The sequence below is a fragment of the Pteronotus mesoamericanus genome, unplaced genomic scaffold (assembly GCF_021234165.1).
Source record: "Pteronotus mesoamericanus isolate MK-2021 breed Mesoamerican mustached bat unplaced genomic scaffold, CSHL_Meso_final contig_40, whole genome shotgun sequence".
Classification (NCBI taxonomy): domain Eukaryota; kingdom Metazoa; phylum Chordata; class Mammalia; order Chiroptera; family Mormoopidae; genus Pteronotus; species Pteronotus mesoamericanus.
The window spans coordinates 12,813,963-12,838,371 of record NW_026555150.1 but is presented as its reverse complement, the minus strand read 5'-3'; the positions used below and the strand labels follow the sequence as shown (position 1 = coordinate 12,838,371).

Here is a 24,409-nt window from a genome sequence, read left to right as displayed (position 1 = left end):
CCATTGGCAGATACCATGTTTATTTCAGTCGGTGGTTAACCACAATGTTCATTTCTGGAAGTCCTGGGCTGTTCTGCCTGTCTCTACATTCCACTTCCATAATGTATGAGCCATGACATTGTGGCAACAGCCAAAATCAAAGATTTCATATCAGACACTATCAGTGAAGTTTTGTTTTTTAATAAGATATCATGATTAGACTGAGATTTGGAAAAAAGTATTTGTATATCTAGTAAGAAAGATTGGAATTTGTGTTCACTTATCAATTCCATGTCACTTCAATACAATCACTTCCACTGAGTCTCCACTTTATGATCAGTTAGTGGGGATTTGGAAGTGGGAGTATGAAATAAAATGGTTGCCTACTTTGCAAATAGTTTGCAGGATTTTGTCATTAGTTGGAGAGAGAAGAACAGAGGGCAAGGGGGAAGGGGGAAGAGGAGACAGGGAGTGAAGAAGGACAAGGCTGATGTCCTAGGCTTAAGCTTTTCATATCAGCAAGTTGGGTGAAAGAGTTAGCTATCTGGACAGGCTAGTGAAACTCAGAGAGTACAACACAGTTCACAGGAAAATGCCACCAGATCTCCATCATTCCCTTTTTGCCTTCTTTACTAGCCAGCGAACATTGTATATGCCACATCCCTCCCTGTTGCCACTTATGTCACCCACACCCCTGACTGTTGGTCTTTATACTTTTTCCATAGAAACTTCCACTATATCACCATCCTCCGAGACCCAGTGTCCCGGTACTTGAGTGAGTGGAGGCATGTCCAGAGAGGGGCAACATGGAAAGCATCACTGCATGTCTGCGATGGAAGGCCCCCAACCTCCGAAGAGCTGCCCAGCTGCTACACTGGTGATGACTGGTCTGGCTGCCCGCTGAAAGAGTTCATGGACTGTCCCTATAATCTAGCCAACAACCGCCAGGTGCGCATGCTCTCTGACCTGACCCTAGTAGGCTGCTACAACCTCTCTGTCATGCCTGAAAAGCAAAGAAACAAGGTCCTCCTAGAAAGTGCCAAATCGAATCTGAAGCACATGGCATTCTTTGGCTTAACTGAGTTTCAGCGGAAGACTCAGTATCTGTTTGAGAAAACCTTTAACATGAACTTTATTTCACCTTTTACCCAATATAATACCACTAGGGCCTCTAGTGTAGAGATAAATGAGGAAATCCAAAAGCGTATTGAGGGACTAAATTTCCTGGATATGGAATTGTACAGCTATGCAAAAGATCTCTTTTTGCAAAGGTATCAGTTTATGAGGCAGAAGGAACATCAGGAAGCTAGGCGGAAGCGTCAGGAGCAACGCAAATTTCTGAAGGGAAGGTTCCTTCAGACCCATTTCCAGAGCCAGAGTCAGGTCCAGAGCCAAAATATGAGTCAGAATCAGAGTCAGATCCCAAATCTGAATGCAAATAAAAATGTGACCCAGAATCTGATTCAAAATCTGCTTCAGAATCTGACTCAGAGTTCAAATCAGAATTCAAGCCAGAAAGAAAACCTGGAAAACCAGAAGCAGAACCCAGGCCAAGAGCAGAGTGATAGCAACACCAGCAATGGCACCAATGACTACATAGGCAGTGTAGAGAAGTGGCGTTAAATGGCTCCCAAAGGCTTTTGCACACTCCTCCCAAAGCGCCAGTAAGAATATGGCAGATTTGAAGAGATGAGAGTATTCAAACACATCTTGCTTCCCAAAGCTTGGTAGCTGAAAAAAGTTAAGATGTTGCCTTTACAGTTGCCTTTCAATTAAATGTTATACTGTGCGTGGGTAAAACAAATTTCAGTATGTAATTAAATTGTCTCTCTCTCTCTCTCTCTTTTTTTTTTTTTGGTTTGTTGGAGCATTTATAAAATCAAAAGCCAAATCAGACTCATCAGATATTGCTCTTCAGATACTTTAAGAGGTTCTTAAATTACTTATAAAGACAAAATGAAAACAAAATGGTGCCATTTAACATCACTAAAAAAATGGACTTTAAATTATTTATGATACACTGTTAAAACTCAATCTTAGAAGCAAATCTTTTTTTCAGGGGTAAACATGAATATAAACATTTCAAAAAACTAAAATTAAACACAATCTTTTATTTTCTTCTGATTTTAACAAGGAAGCTATTTAAATAGAATAAGAAGTGATGGTAAATTTTACCAAACTGTAGAAAGTGAAAAATTTCTCTCCCAAACATGAGTAGTTTTATGTAGAAATATTGGCTTTTCAAGTAGAACAGGACTCATACCTTGTTACTTAAAAAGATGTTTAAAAAAAAATTTTAAACTTTTTATACCTTCTAGTATTTAAAGGTTTTAAACAGGGTGTATCTCATATTAACAAAATACTTTTTTTCTAAATGGAATATCAATGGAAAGATCTAATTTCCAGATGCTTTCTGGGCACTGTAATTTCAACAATTCTGGAATCTTTTTGGCGCTGCTTCTCTTTCATTTTAAGGCTTCTGAGTTGTGCTCATTCCAAATTAATCCATTTATAGAATTTTTCTTCATCATTTAAATGGTGTGTTGCTGAGTTTATTGTGATATATAACACTGAATAAAAATCAGGATTTTCTATAGAATTGTCTTATCAATATTTGTGTTGAGAGGTCCTTATCAAGAAACTCTTGAACGGATAATGTGTCTAAAACTATTGCTGAAGTTATTCTTGTTCAAATAGAATTGAACCCAAATGTGAAATAATTATTATTTACTTTTTGTACATTTTTATTGTGATGTTTCCAGTTGGGCTGGCTATATCTAGCCCATTAATTCTTTCTTGTGTTGACAGATTGTAGACAATTACAAGAAAAAAATGATAGAATAACCATTAGAATAGCCAGAATTATTCAGTAACACCAAAAGCTGTACCTCAAGACTTTGGGTTAACCCTCTACCAGGTTTTATTTTAAGAAAGAACCAAAGGAAACAGTGTTCTGCAGTGAGGTTAAGTATCAGCGTAAGAGTTGAGGAAAATGATTTAGTATTGTAAGTCTATACATAAATACTTTTAGGGTACCGGTTATGAACTGAGCAGGGCAAAAAAAAAGTATATAACCCACTGTGCTATGAAGCATTGCAATTTTAGGAAGTTTCCATTTTACAGATTTTGCTGTACTTTTTAAAGAACTTAAACTAACCCCCTGGCTGTCAATCAAACAAGGCAACTGGAAGTGGCATATGTTTTCAAGAGGGCCATGCTTAGAAGTGTGACCATAAGTCACATCTTGTACAATCTGCTCATTTGCATGATCTAGTTTCATCTGTAATAATATGGCCACAAGCTGGACAAGAAACTGAGTATTTGAGTTTTAAATTAAATTTTCTTGACTCTGAGTGTGTATCAAAATATCTAACTTTTGCTTTGTCTGACAGTATTGCAGTCCTGGGAATTCTGAGAACTGAGAAACTGAAAGGAATTTTTAAAAAATTAAACACACCTTGAAGTGGAAGTGTTTTAGAGTGAAACTATTTTGTGTACATTGTGTTTTTAAAATAAAGATTCTGTAGATCACTGTGGTATTTCAATTTTGTTTAGTTTTAATTGATAATGTTTGCTCTTAAAACTGATAGTTACCGTTAGAAAGCCAGATGAAGCCTGAGCCAGTGGAAAAGCTTGTTACAGAAAATCATTTTGTGTTGTTGCTGTGGTGTGCATGATTTGCAGAGATTAAGTGCATTTTTTTCTGTCTATACTGATTATTGTATATAGGGGATGTTATAAATATACTTTTTTTGTCAACATCATGTCGATCCCATGATTTTAACTGTAAACATCTGTCCAATGGTGTAGCTTTACAAACCATTCACTGATTTTGTGTAATTTAACAAGAGATATGAAATAAAGTTTAAATTGCAGGCTCTGAGTAATTTCGTTATTTGAATTGAGATTTGTAGCCTCTAGACATTATGACTTCACAGACAGAATTCTCTTTTCTCAAGTTTTTCTTTTTCCCCTTGGCCACCACATATAGAAATGAAATGACCCTTTCTAATCTATCACACTAAAATGGCCTTAACTTTGGGCACTTCCCTCTGGGAATCCATACTCTTTCCTCTTTTGAGTAAAATGAGGTTGTCAATGAAAGACAACGTTTGCTAAGTATTTTAGTCAGCTTGAACTGCTATAACAAAATGCCATAAACTTGGTGGCTTATCAACAGAAACTTATTTGCCACAGTTCTGGAAGCTAAAAATCTGAGATCACGGTGCTAGAATAGCAAAAACTAGCTAGCTGTCTGGCCTCTTACTATAAGAGGACTAACCCCCTCAATAAGGGCTCCACACTCATAACCTAATTACCTCCCAAAGGCCCTATATCCAGATACCATCACATTGGGATTAGGGTTTCAACAGATGAAATTTAGGGGGATATAAACATTCAACCCATTATACTAGGTAAATGAATGTGTGTTTTAATTTAAATTTTATGAAACTAGATACTTGCATGTATGAGAGAATGCAGGAAGAAAAATAGCACTCCTTCTTTCTTATCTATCCCCTGTGTCCACAGGAGAGAGGTTAAAAGTAAGCAAAAAAGTATTGACTTTTAAAGTTATGGAACACAATGTGCTCTAATTATATCCAATGTATATATTTTTCCAAACTTCTGGTTGAGACTATAGATGGGGATGATTTGTCCTTGCCCTATTCCAAAGAGAATTTAGATATCAGTTCCATGGGATTAGAAGGAAGAAAGTTACAAATTTGGGTGGGTTGTTTATTATACTCAGCCTGTATACTATTTATACTTGGAAAGCTTTGCCCATCCACTGTTTATTAAGTAATAATTAGGTGACCAAAGGTTTTGATTGTATAAGGGTTGCACGTTCCCTTGGGAGGAATGGTGAATAGGAACATGCATGCCAAGAATTTAAAATGTTTAGAAAATAAAGGCTGTTTTCTTTTACCCTTGAAGAGAGTGCTTTTGGAGAGCTGGGCTCTCTTGCTGAAGTGGGGAACAGGTAGAAGATCTGCACTATGCTTCAGATCACAAGTTCAGGTTTGGCTATTAAGTAAATTGACTATTGATGTGGCTCAGAGAGGAGCTATAATGAAGAAGTAACTCATTGGCCCAGTTCCTAAGGACTTACAATTCTCAGTAGGAGTTGTAACCAAGTAAAGGCAGGCTATCTTTCAGGGATGGGAGGTCTACAAGATCTGTCACTCTTGAAGGGATGATTTTTTTGCTTGGGGTGGGTGAAAGAAGCATAAAATCATCACACGACAGGTTTGAGACAACCATAAATTACCCATACTGGAGATACAGAAGAGACCAACAGAGAAGTCCAGGGTGGTGATACGCGACCCATAGCTTTCTTTCCCTGTCCTAAGGAGGAGTTACTTTTATCTCAGTGTTAGTAAGCATTATATGATACAAACAAACAAAATACAGGTATTTGTAAAACGTCTAACAAGACACGGTGGTATTCTGTGTCCAAATGTAACCCCATGGGATTGTAGTATAAGGCAATCCTAATTAGATCAACACCTTTAAAATTCTAAAGTAAACTTATAACACATCAATAGTACCTTCACAAATGTTCAGAACCCATAGAACTGCCAGAGAATAGTATCCTGAAAAAAAAGTAGATCAGTTGTTTCTTAGTACAAGAGACATGGTTCTGAGTAGCTGGAGCGGGGGTCCAAAAACTATGGACCTGGGCCAAGTGCAGCCCTCCTCCTGCTTTTGTAAATAAAATTTTTTTGGAACTCAGTCTTGCACATTCTTTACATATTTCCTCTGGCTGTTCTCACACTACTGAGGCAGAAGTAATTGCAACAGAGATCTCATGACCTGAAAAGCCTAAAATATTTGCTTTCTTTCCCTTGAGAGGAAAAAAAGGTCAACCCTTGAGTTAGAGGGCCAATCGAAACTTCCTAAGCAGTGAAATATTGGCATAGTTTATGATGATCCAGAGGCTGAGAGAATAAAGAGGTGTGGTTCAAACAACACACTTCCCAATAACACAACACAAACAACATTTATTGAATACTGTTACATGAAAGTCACTGCATTAGGCTTCAGAACAGGGATGACTCTGATCTTCTCTCTGAGGATTATGGAAATCTAAACCAAATGTCTCAGAGAGTGCAGTAAAATGCTCAGTGTATGTGTTTAATCACATGCTTGTAAAAAATTAAAACAATATAAAAGTATTTAAAGTGAAAAGTGAAATTACGTACACAACTCTCATATTCCCAAAATAACTAGTATAATTATGTGATTTCTTCCAGACCTCCTTGTCTTATTCATATTCAAATCTAATACCTCTTCTCCCTTCCAACCCTCCCCCACCTCTTTCTCACACACAGTATTGAAAGCAAAAATGAAACCATGTTGTTGTCATTGTTACTCAATTTCCTTTAAAAAAAAGAACAAAAGTATATTATGTTTTTTTTTTCTAAAACTGGAATATAATGAATGGTATACCACAAGCCCTCAAACTGAATACTGCTGATGTTACAGGATGAAAGAGTAGGCCCTAGATCCATATGGCTTGGGTTTGAATCCCACCACTTACCAGCTTTGTAACCTTAAGGAAGTCACTAATGGCTCTTCACTTCAGTTTCCTCACCTGTAAATGGAGAGGATAATAATTCTACTTTCAGAGGGTTGTTGTGAGAAATAAGTGAGCTCATATTTGTAAAGCACTTAAAATATCACTTGATACAGAATAAGCCTCATATGTGCTTGATTGTATTAGCTTTATTATGATTAGTGTTATTAGTATGAAGACTAGATGTCTAATGAAAGTCCATGTCTTTAATAGCTCAAAACTGACTCTGAGATCAAGAATTGAAAATATTGTCAAGAAAATAAGCAAAAAGTAGTATATGTCCTATTGTAACTAATTAAAAACCTTTTCTAAAATATAATATATATAAAACAAATGTCACTTAATTAAATGTATAGACCTATTTGAATGTAGCCAGTGACACAAGTATTCTGAAGGATCTAATCCACAAAATGCCAAGTGAGTCACTGATTCTCTCCCTAGCAATGAAAATGCATTATCTGATGTCTCTGGCTGTTTTAAGATCTACTTTATTGCGCTTAGCCAAAGATGACTCATCACCAACCCCCTTCCTTTCTAACTTAACCCTCCACCGAGCATTGCCAGAGTATGGGCCTGTTTGTAACAATGGGATCAGAGGGGGCCCAAAGGTCTAACTTCCTCCCTCACAGGTCTAGATGGGTGCCTGAAATTCCCACATTCTAAGTGTGTGCTTGGTGAAAACAGCCTGTCCAGAAGACTCTATTAAAATGCATATATGCCACCTAGGAGGTAAGAAGGAGAGTAACCCATTAAAAGTTAGCACATAATAATTTATCAGATTAGCAGTCACAAAGGACCCTCAGGGAAGGGGACACACAGGCTTGTCAATTTAGGTAGCTCACTTTATTTAAAAAAAGAGAGAAGGAAAAAGAATAGTTTTCTTCTATCCCATTTGAATTTTAAAATGTTGATGTTATTGCCTTAAGGGCAGGATATGGTTCAATAATCTTCATCAACTCTCATTAAGTTGTATAAATTCTATGCTCATTATGCCTGGTTAAATCTTGAGACGTCACTAAACTTGGTAAGATTTAATGGTGCCTAACTGAGTTTAAGAAAAATTTAACAGTTTCTATGACTTGAAAATGCTCCACTGGATTTCATGTGACTTAAGAGTACTTTAGGGGATGTGTCAAGTTTTAAAAGAGAGTGCTATACCATAGCTTGGTAGTACTGAACCAGCCAGCTGGAGCCAATAGTAACCAGCCTTTTCATGGATTAATTAAAATACAAGAGTGGTTTTTTTTCCCCCTCAGGCCTGAAAGAGGTCTTCTGTCCTTGAAACTAGCTAGAGCAGGATTATGTGCCCATCAAGGTCCTTGGGATTACATGGCAGTAACTCCATGAATTTGATTTAAAAAAAAAAAGGCAGATTTAGGCTTCACAGAGCTACACAGTTAGGAAGGAAGGTTAAATAAGGAGTCTCAGCATTGACTAGTAAAGATGAATAGGATTTATCAACAATGAGCTGGACATAACAGGCACCATTAATTTCCAATGCTCTCCAGTGTCCATTGCAATTGAAACCATGTTTTCCCCAAACTCCCAGGAACTTGGCAGGGTAGACACTGTTTTGATTTTCCAGCACTGCAACTGTAAGTCAAGTTTCTCTCTTGCCGAGCTGGATGGTCACAATACCTTCTTACCTTTTCTCCAGTCCCCAGTCTCTTTATTGACCACCACACTCATCTTCCTAAGACTATGTCTCATAACCCAATAATTTATGCACTTGTAGTCTCAGAATCCTCCCTGGTGTATTGTTTGAAGATGCAGATTCCATGGGTCTCACTACGGAGTTTCTGAATCAGAATCTCAGGTGCAAAATGAGAGGTTCTGCTTTTTTGGTAGGATTCTGAGATGCTTAGGTAAATTTGAGAGCTACTTGGCTTAAATCATAGGTCTGATTGTGGCACAGTCCTCAGAAAACGTTGGGGGCTCTCTGCTATCTAAAATGAAAGTTCACACTCAGCTAAATGCACAAAGCTCTTATAATATGAACTCAGCACTCTTCCTAGACTTGCTATTGAATGGCACTCTGCTTGAATCTTTGCTTTGGGGTGAAGTCCGGTCTGAGGCATCGGCCTTCCAAAATGAATTAGAATGGGCATTTTTTGTGGTATCATTGATTCTAACAGGTTATATATAAAATCTTTCATAGGCTGATTGCCATCTTAATAGAGGTTTAACGAACTCTAATAAGCCTTGCTTGGGTCAAAACCAAGTAGCAACCAATTAGAGCAAGCAAATATAGCAGGTGAAAGTTTCTACCCTGAGTAGAAACTACAAAGCACAGAAAGCCAGCCATACATGTGCACAGTTCATGCTGTGGGACCTTCACGAGGCATGAAGACAAATAGGTCAATCAGGTCACACTGGAAACTCTACCTAACATTACCTGCTTCGTTGCTGTAGCTTTAGTCACCATGCCCAAGGGGGTGGCGAGGCCAGATCCAGACTCTGGAAACACACTCATCCTGAGTCTGGAGACATTTATTTAACCATCTTTGACTTATGAACCCAGCGTCTAGTTTCTGGTAACTCGATTTCTGTTTTATAGTCCATTCATTTGACAAACCTGCATTGAGCCCTTTATCGTGAGTTAGGCCCAATGAAGCAGGAAGCCAGGAGGGGAGGTCAGATAAGTTTTTATCATGAAAGTGTTTCCCAGCTGTGTCCCTTTTTCAGGGCCAAGCTCCCTTCTGCAAACTCTCATAAATAAAACCCCCTTGTATAACGGTATGTTTCCAACTGTCTTTAACCTGCAACTGTCTCCTGTTCACAGAAACTCTATGGAGAAGGCTTTGAAGGTTCAAGTTGAGGTACTTAGTTGGTTCTGCTCTTGGGTGGACATTTCTGAACTTAAGCTGCTGGAGATAGTTATAACAGCCCCACTCACTAAGGAGAAATATTTCTTATTCACCCAGGAGACTTCAATCACCATATCTGCCAACATTCTGGTGAGACTGGGAACTCAGAGTAATAGTGCATTCTGACCAGATGTGCAGAGTTCAACTCCTGGTGGTGCTGAAGATAATTATGATGATCAATACCACTTGTTAAACATCTACTGCATGTCAAGTGCTCTTCGGGCCTTTCATATAATTATAATAGTAATAATAATAATAATGACAAAGACAAGGACAATAGCTAATATTTTTGAAATTGTATTATACCTCAGACACTATACTAAGTCCTATACATGTATAATCTCATTTAATCTTTACAACCACCCTGTAAGTCAGGAATAATTACTTCCCATATTCTACAGCGGAGTAACTCAGGAATAATTACTTCCTATGTTTTATAGAGGAGTATGCTGAGACTCAGATGGGCTTAATTAACTTCCCCAATAATTCAGTTAGAAGCAGAAGCCCATATCAAACCTAATTGGAACTCCAAAGCTCAATCTCTTCACTGTATGCATTATTTAAAACATGTTTTGCCCTGGCTGGTGTGGCTCAGTGGATTGAGTGCCAGCGTGTGAACCAAAGGGCTGCCAGTTCAATTCCCAGTTAGGGCACGTGCCTGGATTGCAGGCCAGGTCCCCAGTATGGGGCTTGTGAAAGGCAACCACACATTGATGTTTCTCTCCCTTTCTTTCTCCCTCCCTTCCCCTGTCTAAAAATAAATAAATAAATCTTTAAAAAAACCAAAAAAACTTATTATGGGATGATTCAAACCTTTACAAAAGTAGAGAGAACAGCATAATAGAACCCCATTTCCCTATCACCCAGCTTCAGCAATCATCAACTTTCAGCCAATCTTGTGTAAGCTATGTTCTCATTCATATCTCTACAATCTGTAATATGAAGTAATTCTCAGACATCATCTGTGTTTCATTATGTATGTATCTCTAAAGAAGCTTTATCTCATTATTTCTAAAAATGCTGATGAGTAAGTTTTATTAGCTTCCATTATAAAGAGAAGTAAATTGAGGTTCAGAGACATGTATTCCAGGCCACACAACAAGTAAATGGAGGCTCTGAGTTTCTTATCAGGTGTGTATGACCTTGAAAACTTTGCCCTATGTCAAAAGGAGTTCTCCTCTATGGAAAAATCTTACTCCAGAGCAACATAGAGTCATAGAGGTCCTTGAGCTCCTGATGTGGACAAGCTAGGAAACCATTTTGGGCTTCTCTGAAATTTAATTATCAATGGTTTCTTTTCCGATTAGGAATAGTCACAGAGCAACTGGCTTCCTTCCAGTTCTTTGGATTTCACCTTGCTCAACACTTGTTGCTGACCCACAGATACCCGGGCCACATTCTTGAAAGGAAATTGCCTAATACCTTTGCCTTTGCAGAGGCAGCCTGAGATCTCCAGACCTTTGAGCCCAGTAATATTAGCCCCATAAATATTCTTCTAGGTCTCATAAATGGAAGCAGTCAACCTTGGCTCTTGGTGTCAAGATTTTTGATCAATGACTCTGTGTTTTCCTTCCGTAGGCATAATTACTGGTTCAGCTATGGGGCATTAGAGAGTATTTTTAATATTCAACAAAATGGTTTCGGTCTTCAGTCTGAGTTGGGCCCTCAGTACCTTACATTATATAATGTGTTTCTTGTTAGAGACCAGTCTATATCTACACTGTACTTCTGTAAAATAAAGGGTATGTGGTCTCCATAGTTGGTTGGTAAGATGTACTGGAACACAAAAAATTCTTTTGAAATTGTCCAAAAACATGATTTAGAAACTTCTTTCAGCTCTAACACCTTTAGGTAAACCCATATCACATTTCCACCCTCCTTACCCCATTTTACAGGTTTACCTTGAGGCAGAGGAAAGGTAAGTGGCTTGCTTAAGGGTCACACAATTAGGGGCAGAGCTGAGATCTCATTTATGGTCTCCCTGGGTCTGGTGTACACAACACTACCTTAATATTTTAATAAAAGATTTTCAACAATTTCACTTTTTGTTTGCACCATTCCATTGACTGCTGTTGGCCTTCAACCTAAAGCAGAACTTTTTCTGGGATTCCTAGAATAATAATCAAACTCCCTGGGTTCATAATCATGGCTGAACCCCTTATTAGCTGTGTGACCTAGGGCAACTGACTTCCTCCTTCTGAGCCTAACTTTCCTCATTTCTGAAACTGAAATTATAATAATACCCTATAGATTTGTTGTAATTATTAAAGACTTGAAACATGCAAAGCGTTTTAGAGCAGAGTTCTGGTGTTTTTGTAATTTGATTGAATTAGTACAGGTAAATACTTCTAGCCCAGAAAGAACTGATTATTTTTTACTAATACGTTTTAGTCATTCAGTAAATTTTATGTAACACTTATACTGCTCTTTCGGTAATGTTTTCCATTCTTTTCCACTCAATTCATTGCATTTTGATAAATAACCAAGTAATTGGAGTCATTGCCATTAAAAGGAAATATTTTTACCTAAAATCCCTACAGAAACGAGATTTCCCTCCTCCCCTTCCCCTTCTTCTCTTCCTCCTCCTTTTTCTTTATATTTTTCTCCCACTCTCACCTCATGGTGTCTAGTGCTCTATTTTACACATAGTGGGCACTGCATTGGATATAGAAACATCTGTCTAAAGTTGGCAGATACTCTTTTTTGACAGATGAAAACAATCTCTATTCTCCATAATACTAGGAATTACTATTTAGCAGATGCACACAGTGTCCTCAACTCTGTACTAGATGTCTATTATTCTGTATCATTGCCTGTCCATATGTTCCAGGTTCTGTTCTGAAAACTTTGATTATCTTTAGCATTAGTAAAGATAAAATTCAGTAAATTTTATCTGGTGGTATATAACCAACAAAATGGAATCTTTGCTAAGTGAAGCACACTCCATGAATATCTTTAAGTGTCATTCCAAATGCCTTTCATGATCTGGCCTCCGCTGAATTGCTTGCATCATTTCTCAACACCTTCCCCTCATACTCCATTCACAAGCCAAGAAGAGCTATTTGAGTTTCCCCATCATCCCTCATTTCACCTCTAGGAATTTTGCACATTCTCTTCTTTTGTCTTCAATGGTACTCCTTATCCCCCTCACTCTTGCTTTCTCTGTTATCATCACATGGTCCCCCACCCAAACACACACACACACACAAATACATTCTCTTAGCATAGTTAATCCTTGCTCCTCTGTCAGACTCTGTTTTGATGTAACCACTTCTGGCAATTTTCCCCTGACATTCAAATTGTATTTGGTAACCTCTCCTTTGTGCTCCCCTCAGTCCCTGTGTCATTACCTATTTCAGAACTCATCCCAACACAGTAAACAGTCTTTTGTGTAAATGTTTAAGATCTTGTCAGTTTTAATTCATATACACTTTGGAAAACTTGACAGGGGTACACATATTTTGGGGAAATAATGAGTAAGGCTATCTAAGGTCACTTCTACCACTAATTTTCATGGTTGCTTATTTACCTTCCACAGTAGACAATGAGCTCCAGGAAAACAGGGATGTGGCCTGTCTTGGTCATCTACAGCTTCAGTGCCCTGATAGTCATTTGTTAATTTATTCATTCATTTTACAAATATTTACTGAGTACCTAATCTACTACATGTGAAGGTCTATTATTATACTAGATATTCAGATATGAATAAGAGAGATATGATACCTGTTCTTGTGGAGTTAACAATCTAGCATTGGGGTAAGATAATCAAAATATCTTACAAGTCACTTACTATTTTTAATATATTTTATTGATTATGGTTTACAGTGGTCCCAACTTTTCCCTCTTTGCCTTCCTTGACCTGGTACCCCCATTCCCTCCAGCAATTCCCCCACTTTAGTTCATGTCCATGGGTCATGCATATAAGTTGTTTGGCCACTCCATTTCCTATAGTAGTGTTCTTAACATCCCCCTGCCTATTTTGTACCCACCAATTTGTACTTCCTAATCCCTGCATCCTTTCTCCCATTCTCCCACTTCCTGCTCCCAACTGATAACCCTCCAAATGATCTCCATATCTATGATTTTGATTCTGTTCTGCTTGTTTGTTTAGTTTGTTTTTTAGATTCAAGTGTTGATAGTCGTGAATTTATTGCCATTTTGATGTTCATAGCTTTTATCTTCTTTTTCTTAAATATGCCACTTTACATTTCACATAATAATGGCTTGGTGATGATGAACTCCTTTAGTTTTACCTTATCTGGGAAGCACTTTATCTGTCCTTCAATTCTAAAAGATAGCTTTGCTGGATAAAGTAATATAGGTTGTAAGTCCTTGCCTTTCATGATTTTCAATACTTCTTGCCAGCCCCTTCTAGCCTGACAGTCTTATGGGAACTCCTTTGTAGGTAACTATATGCTCTCCTCTTGCTGTTTTTAAGGTTCTCTCTTTATCTTTAATCTTTGACATTTTAATTATGATGTGTTTTGGTGTGGCCCTCATTGCATCCATCTTCTATGGGATGCTCTGGGCTTCCTGGACTTGTATATCTATTTCTTTCACCAAATTAAGGAAGTTTTCTTTCATTATTTTTTCAAATCAATTTTCAATTTCTTGCTCTTTCTCTTCTCCATTCCAGCACTTAATGTTGGCATGTTTGAAAATGTCCCAGAAGCTCCTTAGCTTATCCTCATTTTTTAAAATTATTTTTTCTTCCTGCTTTTCTGATTGAATGATTTTTTCCTTCCTTATGTTTCAAATTATTGTTTTGATTATCGGCTTCATCACCTCCACTATTGGTTCCCTGTAAATCTTTCTTTATTTCATTTAGTTTAAAAACTTCATTTCTGCATGGGTCTTTTTATTTTTATTTTTATTTTTTGTTCAAACACATTTGTCTCCACCTTTCCTCCACCATTTTCTCCTGCCCTCCTCATCAACATCTCTCCCTCAATCCTTCCTCACTTTGACTTTGTCCATTGGTCCTTTATGCATGTTCCTTGACTTGATCCTTCCCTTCCTTTTCCCCACCCACCCCTCCCTCCTTCCCTCTTGACTTTGTTGGTTTGTTTTTTCTTTCAGTGTTGCTGGTTATATTTTCTTTGCTTATTTGTTTTCTTCGTTAGGTTCCACTTATAGGTGAGATCATATGGTATTTGTCTTTCGCCCCCTGGCTTATTTCGCTTAGCATAATGCTCTCTAGTTCCATTCATGCTGTTGCGAAGGGTAGTAGTTCTTTTTTTTTTACGTTGGCTGCATAGTTTTCCATTGTATAAATGTACCATAGTTTCTTGATCCACTCATCTACTGATGGGCATTTAGGTTGCTTGCAACACTTGGCTATTGTAAATTGTGCTGCTATGAACATTGGGTGCATATGTTCTTTTGAATTGGTGTTTGGGATTCTTAAGAGTATAATCCCAACAGTAGAATCACTGGATCAAAAGGCAGTTCCATTTTTTGCTTTTTGAGGAAATTCCAAACCGTTTTCCATAGTACCTACACCAGTCTGCATTCCCATCAACAGTGTACTAGGATTCCCTTTTCTCCATAGCTTTGCCAGCACCTGTTGTTTGTTGATCTGTTTATGATAGCTATTCTGACTGGTGTGAAGTGGTATCTCATTGTGGTTTTAATTTCCATTTCTCTGATGGCTACTGATGCTGAGCATCCTTTCATATGTCTCTGGGCCCTCTGTAACTCTTCCTTGGTGAAGTGTCTGCTCAGGTCCTTTGCCCATTTTTTAAATTGGATTGTTTGTCTTCTTGAAGTGGAGTAATGTTAGTTCTTTATATACTTTGGAGATCAAACCCTTATCTGATGTATCACTGGCAAATATATTTTACCATACAGTTGGCTCCCTTTTCATTTTGCTGATGGTTTCTTTACCCATGCAGAAGCTTCTTATTTTGATGAGGTCTCACTTGTTTATTCTTCCTTTACATTCCTTGCTTTAGAGGACATATCGGTGAAAATATTGCTGTATGGGATATCTGAGAGTTTCCTGCCTATGTTCTCCTCTAGGACTTTTATGGTGTTATGACTTATATTTAAGTCTTTTATCCATCTTGAGTTTATTTTTGTGTATGACGAGAGTTGGTGATCATATTTCAATTTTTTGCATGTAGCTGTCCAGTTCTCCCAACAGCATTTGTTGAAGAGGCTATTTTTACTCCACTTTATGCTTCTCTCCCTTTTGTCAAATATTAATTGGTCATAGAGACATGGGTTTATTTCTAGGCTTTCTATCCTGTTCCACTGATCTATTTGTCTGTTCTAGTGCCACTAGCAGATTGTTTTGATTACAGTAGCCTTGTAATATAGTTTGATGTCTGGTATTGTGATCCCTCCTACTTCGTTTTTCTTTCCCAAAATTGCTGTGGCTATTCAAGGTCGTTTATGGTTCCATATAAGTTTTTGAAATGTCTGTTCTATGCCTGTAAAATATGTCATTGGTATTTTAATAGGGATTGCATTGAATCTAAAAATTACTTTGGGTAATACAGATATTTTTATGATATTAATTCTTCCAATCCATGAGCATGGTATATGCTTCCATTTACTTTTGTCTTCTTTATTTTCTTTCTTAAGTGTTGCATAGTTTTCTGTGTACAGATCTTTTACTTCCTTGGTTAAATTTATTCCTAGGTACTTTAATTTTCTTGTTGCTATAGCAAATGGTATTTTTTTCTGATTTCTTCTTCTTCTATTTCATTGCTTGTGTATGAAAATGTCTTTAATTTTTGAATATTGACTTTGTATCCTGTTGTTTTGCCAAATTCACTTAGTAGGTTGAGTAGTTTTTTAGTGGACTCTACAGGGTTTTCTATGTACACTATCATCTGCAAACAATGGTAGTTTTACTTCCTCCTTTCCAGTTTAGATGCCTTTTATTTCTTTTTCTTGTCTGACTACTGTGGCTAGGACTTCCAATATGATGTTGAATAGAAGTGGTGAAACGTGGTGAGAGTGGACATCCTTGTCGTGTTCCCGATCTTAGTGGGAAAGCTTTTAGTTTTTGCCCATTGAGTATGATGTTGGCTGTAGGTTTTTCATATAGGGCCTTTATTACGTTGAGGAATGCACCCTTTATTCTCATTTTGCTGAGTGTTTTGATCATAAATGGGTGCTGTACCTTATCGAATGCTTTTTCTGTGTCTATCGAGATGATCATGTGGTTTTTGTCTTTCCTTTTATTTATGTGGTGTATTATGTTTATTGACTTGCATATATTGAACCATCCCTGCATCCCTGGGATAAATCCCACTTGATCATGATGGATAATCTTTCTAATGTATTGCTGGATGCGGTCTGCCAATATTTCGTTGAGGATTTTAACATCTATGTTCATCAGCGAAATTGGCCTGTAGTTTTCTTTCTTTGTAGGGTCTTTATCTGGTTTTGGAATTAGGGTGATGCTGGCCTCATAGAAAGAGTCTGGGAGTCTTCCCTCCTCTTGGATTTTTGGGAATAGTCTGAGAAGGACAGGGGTTAGCTCTTCCTTAAATGTTTTGTAAAATTCTCCTGTGAAACCGTCCAACCCGGGGCTTTTGTGTGCTGGGAGTTTCTTGATAATTCCTTCAATTTCCCCAGCTGTTACTGGTCTGTTCAGGCTTTCTGTTTCTTCCTCCTTCAGTTTTGGAAGATTATACTTTTCTAGAAATTTGTCCATTTCATCAAGGTTTTCAAATTTCTTTTTTATTTTTATTTTAATTGATTTTCTTTATTTTTTCCAATACATTTGTCTCTCCCTTCCCCCCACCACCTTCCCTGCCCCCTCCACCCTCCGTCCCACACTCCTTCCCCTTTGGTTTGGTCCATGAGACCTTGTTACACATTCCCCAACCCTCCCATTGGCATATAATTGTTCATAGTAGTTCATTACAATCCTTTGTGTTTCTGTGGTATCAGTTGTTATTTCTCCCCTTTCATTTCTGATATTATTTATTTGGGTCCTCTCCCTTTTTTTCTTCATGAGTCTGCTTAAAGACTTGTCGATTTTATTTATGTTTTCAAAGAACCAGCTTCTGGATTTGTTGATCCTTTGAATTGTTCTTTTAGTCTCTTTGTCATTCAATTCTGCTCTGATCTTGATTATTTCTTTTATTCTACTTCCTCTGGGATTTATTTGTTGTTGTTTCTCCAGTTCTTGAAGTTGTAGGGTTAGGTCATTTATTTGAAATGTTTCTGTCTTTTTAGGTAGGACTGTAGTGCTAAGAACTTCCTTCTCAGGACTGCCTTTGCTGTGTCCCATAGATTTTGGACTGCTGTCTGTTCATTTTCATTTGTTTCCAGAAACTTTTTGATTTCTTTTCTTATTTCATTATTGACCCATTCATTGTTTAATGGTGTGCTGTTCAGTCTCCATGAGTTTGCAAGTTTTTGAAGTTTCTCCATGAGTTTGGTTTCCAGTTTCAAGCTCTTGTGGTTTGAGGAAATGCTTATTATTATTTCAATTTTCCTGACTTTGTTAAGGCTTGCTTTGTGTCCTGTCATGTAGTCTATCTTTGAAAAAGTTCCATGCACACTTGAAAAGAGTGTGCATTTTGCTTCTATGGGATGAAAGGTTGTATATGTGTCAGTTAAGTCTATTTGATCTAATGCATCATTCCGTTTCACAATATCTTTATTGATGTTTTGTTTGGAAGATCTATCTATTTTTGACAATGGAGTGTTAAAATCCCCTACCATCAGTGTGTTCCTGTCTATATCTTTCGTGAAGTCCTCCAGGATTGTCCTGATATATATGGGTGCCCCTATGTTGGGTGCTTATAAGTTTACAATGTTTATGTCTTCGTGAAGGATTCTTCCTTTGAGTATTATTAAGTGTCCCTCTGAGTCTCTTTATAGGGCCTTTGTTTTGAAATCTATTTTGTATGATGTATGTATTGCTACCTCTGCTTTGTTTTCCTGCCCATTTGCTTGGAATATGTTTTTTGCATCCCTTTACTTTTAATCTGTGTAGGTCCTTTGTTCTGAGGTGGGTCTCTTGTAGGCAGCATATGTGTGGGTCATGTTTTCTTATCCATTTAGCAATCCTGTGTCTTTTGATTGGGGCATTTTGTCCATCTACATTTAGAGTTATTATTGATTTGAAAATGAAACTTACTCATTTTTCCCTTTGTACCTGTGTTTTTCTCTTTCTCACTCTTTTTCTTCATCTTCTTAAACCAGTCCCTTTAGCATATCTTGTAGTGCTGGTTGGGTGGAGATGTATTCTTTTAGTCTCCTTTTGTCTGGGAAACTCCTTATTTCCCCTTCCATTTTAATTGAGAGCTTTGCTGGGTAGAGAAGTCTTGGTTGTAGGCCTTTTCTTTTCATTACTTGGAATATTTCTTGCCAGTCCCTTCTGGCTTGTAGTGTTTCTGTTGAGAAGTCAATTGCTAGCCATATCTGGGCTCCTTTGTATGTTACTACCTGTTTCTCCCTTGCAGCCTTTAGGATTCTTTCTTTGTCTTTGAAGTTTGCCATTTTAATGATTATATGTCTTGAATGGGGCCCTCTGTGCTTCCTGGACTTGTGAGACTTTTTCTCTTTTCAAATTAGGGTAGTTTTCCATCAATGCTTTTTCAAACAGGTTCTCTATCCCTTGCTCTTACTCTTCTCCTTCTGGTATCCCTATTATGCGGATATCATTACGTTTCAGGTTGTTCTGCATTTCCATCAATGCCTCTTCATTCTTTGTGAGTCTTTTTTCATTTTCTTGCTCTTTCTGGGAGCTTTTCTCTACCTTGTCCTCCAGCTCACTGATTCGATCCTCTGCTTCATCTAGCCTGCTTTTGATTCCTTCTACTGTGTTCTTAAATTCAGAAATTTTATTCTTCATTTCCTCTTGTGTCTTCTTGATAGTTTCTATGTCCCTTTCGAGGTTGATATAGGTTGTAGTAAGTTCTTGTTAGTTTCCCTGTAGTTTCTCATAGTTCTATTTGAGCTGGCTGAGCTCATTGAGCTTCCTTAGAATGATTGGTTTTCATTTAGTATCTCATCGTTTACTTGCCTCTATTTCATTTAGTTCTTTCTGTGGGGTTCCTCCTTTTCCCTCATTTGGGGGGTGTTCCTTTTCCTTCCCATTATTTGTGACTTTCTTCTTCTTCTTTTAATATTTTTTTGCTTCTGCTTCAATTGATCAGTCTCAATTTCCTTACTTTGTGGATTAAACTTCTATTCTAGTGGAAAAGTCTTTTTTTTCTTCTTTCTCTTTTCTTTCTGGGTCTGCCTCTGATGATGTCAGTTGTTGACCCTGTCTAACCTTAAGCCATCTGTCTGAGACTTCCAGGAATGTACTGTTTGCCTCTGTCTCCTGCAATTTTTAATCTAGTCACTCTTCCCTCTGCTGTTAGGTTTGGGCACCACAGGGCTGGGCAGTGCCTCCTGAGGGTGCGTCTGTCGTGTCCTTACAGGCTGCTGCCACTCAGGGGAGTAGTCTGCCTGAGCAAGATGTAGACTGTGGACTGGGAAGAAGTCAGCACCAGGATCCCCCCTTGCTCGTCCCTTAGCTCTCTCCCCAACTTCTCTGACTCCAGTCTCTCCTCAAGAGTCTCTAGGCAGCTCTGTGTCCCCTTTAGCCAGGGGTCTACTATCTCTGCAGGAAGCTCTGCACTCAGCATCAATGTCTGCACACAACTCCTGTCCAGGCCGGACTGTCCTGAGGGCAGGGCTATTATTTCCTTTCCCACTGCTGCCTCTTTGGGGTGTTGCCTGCCTGTGCTAAATGGACACTGCAGAATTGGGAAGGGGTCAGCTCCGGGAACTCCTGGCTAGTCCCTCAGTTCTTTCCCCAGCACCTCCATCTCCAGTCTCTCCTCAAGGGTCTCTAAGCAGCTCTGTGTTCCCTTTGGCCAGGGATCTACTATCTCTGTCAGCTGCATTGTACTCAGCACCTAGGCTCGCTCGTGCAAGTCCTGAGTGGAGTGTCCTGAAGGCAGGGTTATTGTTTCCTTTAAGCCTGAGCCAGATGGAAGCTGCAGAGTAGGAGGTGAGTCATCACCGGGGCCCCGCTGGCCACCTTCTCAGTTCTCTCCACAAAGGTTTCTTCACCAATCTTTCCTCAGGCTCCAGCCCACTCTGCTGCCGCCTCTCCCCAGAGATCAAGGAAGGCGGCTGCCACTGCAAATTTTTTCATCGGCTCTTTAAACGTCTCTGTGTCTCCAGCCGCCTGTCTCTGGCAGAGAGCACCACTACATTTTTCGCGGTTGTCTTTTGTCTCTTTGCTTTTTTAGGGTTCAGATGTTGTAGTCTAGAGGTACCTGCTAATGATTCAGACCTTGTTCTTCTTAGGGGGATCCAACTGGCCATTTCAATATCTCTCTGGTGCTGGTGCCTGTGGGTGCCCAGCCCACCCTCTCAAGCCTCCACTGTACTTTTCATCCATTAGGTTGTGCGAAAACCGATTCCACTGTCTGTCTGAGGCACCAAGGCTCCTCTCTCGCTATCGTTCCTTGGTTTTCCAGGTGATTTCTCCACAATTTAGTTGCAATTCCAGTTTGGTGCTGGGAGGAGGTAAGTGTGACTTCTACTCACTCCTCCGCCATATTCTCCCAAGTCTGCCTGGGCCTTTTTTTTTGTGCTGTTGAAGTACCCAATGAGTTCCTTGAGCATCCTGATTACTAGTGTTTTGAACTCTGCATCTGACAGATTGCTTATCTCCATTTTGTTCAGTTATTTTTTGGAGTTTTTTTCTGTTCTTTCATTTGGGTCATATTTCTTTGTTTCCTCATTTTGGCAGCCTCTCTGTGGTTGTTTCTGTGTATTATGTAGAGCTGTTTTGGCTCCCTGTCTTAGTAGTATGGCCAATTGTAGAAAAGCGCACTTATAAGTTGTATCCAGCAGAGCCTTAGGTAATCACCAGGGTGGGGCAACCTATGTTGCCACTTTGTGGCTCTGTGTGGGAGAAGGCTCAGCAAGAGGACAATGCCACTGTCTGACCTCTATAGTTTTTTTTCTTACAGGAAGCTGTCTCCTGGCACCTGCCTTGATGCCAGTCATTTCAATTTCATCCTGTATGCCACTGGTGTCCTTCCAGCTGCTGCCCCAGTGCTGTAGCCCAGGAGGTATGAGTTTGCATAAGTCCTAAGTTCATTATGGACCCTTTAAGAGGACACTCCTGAGAGCTCTGCAGTTTCTTCTGCCATCCAACCCCCACTGAGTTTTACAGCCAGAAATTATGGGGATTTAATTTCCCACATCTGGAACTCTAGGCTGGGTGGTCTGGTGTGGGACTAGGATCCCTCACTCCTGAGGTATCCTTCTCAATTTTTATCCACCACACATGGGTGTACAATTGCCCATTCCGGGTCTCTGTGTCTTTCCACATCTCAGCCCCTACTACCTGTCTGGATGAATGTGGCTTCTTTAATTCCTTGGTTGTTGGACTAGCATACAGCTTGATTTTCTGAAGATTCTGGATGATATTTGTTTTGTAGTATAGTTGTAATTTTTGCTGTGGTTGTGCAAAGAGGTGACCTGTGTTTACCTGTGCGTTCACCTTGACCTGAATTCACTTGTAATACCACACCATGCTAAGTGCCATTAAGGAAATGTATAGAATAAAATGATAAAAGGTAACAGAAAGGAAATATTTTGGGTTAACAAGAAAGGCTACTCTGGGAAGTGACATTTAAATTGCAATGTGAAAGATGAGAAGAAGCTGGTCATTCCTTTTTGCACATTGTAGTTACTCAACACATGCTTGTAGACTGAATTAATGAATGACAGTTGATATTAAAATGAATTATGCTGTAAATGTTTTTGTTGTGAATGGTTACTTGTAATGGAAAGAATAACCCCTGATCTCTATGTTCTCTGTGTTGGATTTTCCTCTAGAAGCAAACCTGAATTATCAGTGTTTTAACATCAGTCCTTCAGGCTGGTAGTCCTTGAAATTATGGTAGATGCTTACAGCAAGGAGTCCCCCAACTCTTTCATTCACTCAACCCACCACTTACAAGACTCCAAAGCACATGACAACAACATCGTGGCTCTTGGCTTTAAGCAATTTTCCAATCTGGCAATGCCTCTCTAGGAGCTCTCTTTCAGCTATAAATAATCTTTTTATGTAACTAGCTAGGAAGTTATTCTATCTGATTTATATATTTTGGAAAACTTAAGATCAGTAGACATATCTAGATGTGTTGATGTAGCAAGTTGATGGTCATTTCTATACATGGTTAGATATTGGATCCTTGGTCAGGAGTATAACCTGACAACACTCCGAACATCTCTTACAAAGCTTATCACATACTGCCTTGAGTTTTATTTTTTGTATGCCTTCCTTATCTCCCTTCCTGAACTATAAGTATGTTCTTTAGGGTCAAAGTGTGTTGTTTAGACATTCTGTTTCCCACTATTAACTTGTCTTTAGGAGACAATTAAGACCTGTGTGTCTGGATTAAATTTTTTCTTTAAGGAAATTTATTGGGACTTTTTCTTAATGTAGTCTTTATTGTATTGTCTTCTTATACTGCCCTTCCCCAGCAATCACCCTATTGTTGTCCATGTCCATGAGTCCTATTCCCTTTTTTGCTCAATCTCTCTACCTCCTAATCTTCCCTCCTCAACTGTCATCTTCTCTCCATTTATGAGTATGTCCCCATTTTCCTTGTTAGTTCAGTTCATTTATTAGATTCCACATATGAGTGAAATCGTATGGTATTTGCCTTTCTCTGACAGGCTTATTTCACTTAGCATAGTGTTCTCAGGCCCATTCATACTGTCGCAAAATGTAAAACTTTCTTTTTTTTAATGGCCAAGTAAAATTCCATTGTGTAAATGTCCCATAGTTGTTTAGTTGCTTTATCCACTCCTCTAGTGATGGACACAGGCTGTTTCCATATCTTGGAGATTGTAAATAATGCTACAATGAACATGGTGGTGCTTGTCTTCTTCTGAATTAGTGTTTTGGGTTCCTTTGGATATATTCCCAGAAGTGGAAACAGTGGGTCAAAAGGCAGATCCATTTTTAATTTTTTGAGGTATCTCCATACTGTTTTCCACAGTGGCTGCACCAGTCTGCATTCCCACCAACAGTGTACTGGGGTTCCCTTTTCTCCACATCCTCACCAGCACTTGTTTGTTGATTTGTTTATGATGGCCACCCTGACAGGGGTTAGATGGTATCTCATTGTGGTTTTAATTTGCATCTCTCTGATGATTAGTGACATTGAGCATCATTTCATATGACTATTGGCCATCTGTATGTCCTCTCTGGAGAATTGCCTATTCAGGTATTTTGCCCATTTTTAAATTGGGTTGTTGAATTATATTCTTGGTAAAACTGCACTAAGTTCAAAGGCATTTCATGGCATAGTAGGTTTTCTTTGTGTGTGGCCCATCCGAATTGTGGCTGTATCAGTTAGGGGTTCAATCAGAAAAGCAGAAAACAACAATATATATCTATCTTTAAAGACACTTGTTTCAGGGATCTGACCACACGATTTTAGGGGCTGTTTAAGTCATCTGTGTAAGGCAGTTGTCTTAGTGTCTGATGCTGAAGCTTGAAATCCACAGGGCAGGCAGCTAGGAAAGGAAGATCAATGTAAAGTGGGGAAAAGCAAGAACACAGTGACACTCAATAGGATAGACTGATATCTATCAACACATGTTAGTACTTGTTACCTTGACCTTGATGTCATGAGTATCCTGCAGAAGCCAGAACATTTTGTCAAAGTCAAATATGTATACATCTGGTACAGACCTTGGAGGAGCTGAAGGAGGGTATAGGGAAACATGAGCAGTTGCAGACCAAGCCATGTCTTCACACCAATGGAGTAAGCCAGGAAATAAGCCACAAAATGTATAAGTTGCAACATGTCTGCTGCTTCATTTCTGCCCTTTAAATCTCCTACGAGAATCTCTACTGTGAACTACTTTTAACTGAAACATATAGGAAAGGAGATCCTGGGAAATTTAGTTCAGCCCAAGCAAGTGGGCTCATTAAGCTAACAAAATGACGTTGACTCAGACCTCACTTTTTGGGGCCTCTAAGCTATTA

General features: G+C 38.7%; 1 protein-coding gene across 1 annotated transcript in view; it reads left to right on the top strand.

Annotated features, from left to right (window-relative positions):
- The window catches only part of HS6ST2 (heparan sulfate 6-O-sulfotransferase 2), a 350,213-nt gene extending 346,359 nt beyond the window's left edge, over positions 1 to 3,854 (top strand). The window contains exon 3 of the mRNA XM_054577032.1: positions 705 to 3,854. Within this exon, the coding sequence (XP_054433007.1) occupies positions 705 to 1,602 (898 nt within the window). The 3' untranslated portion in view covers positions 1,603 to 3,854. The remainder of the gene's footprint in view (positions 1 to 704) is intronic.
- The last annotated feature ends 20,555 nt before the right edge of the window (positions 3,855 to 24,409 follow it).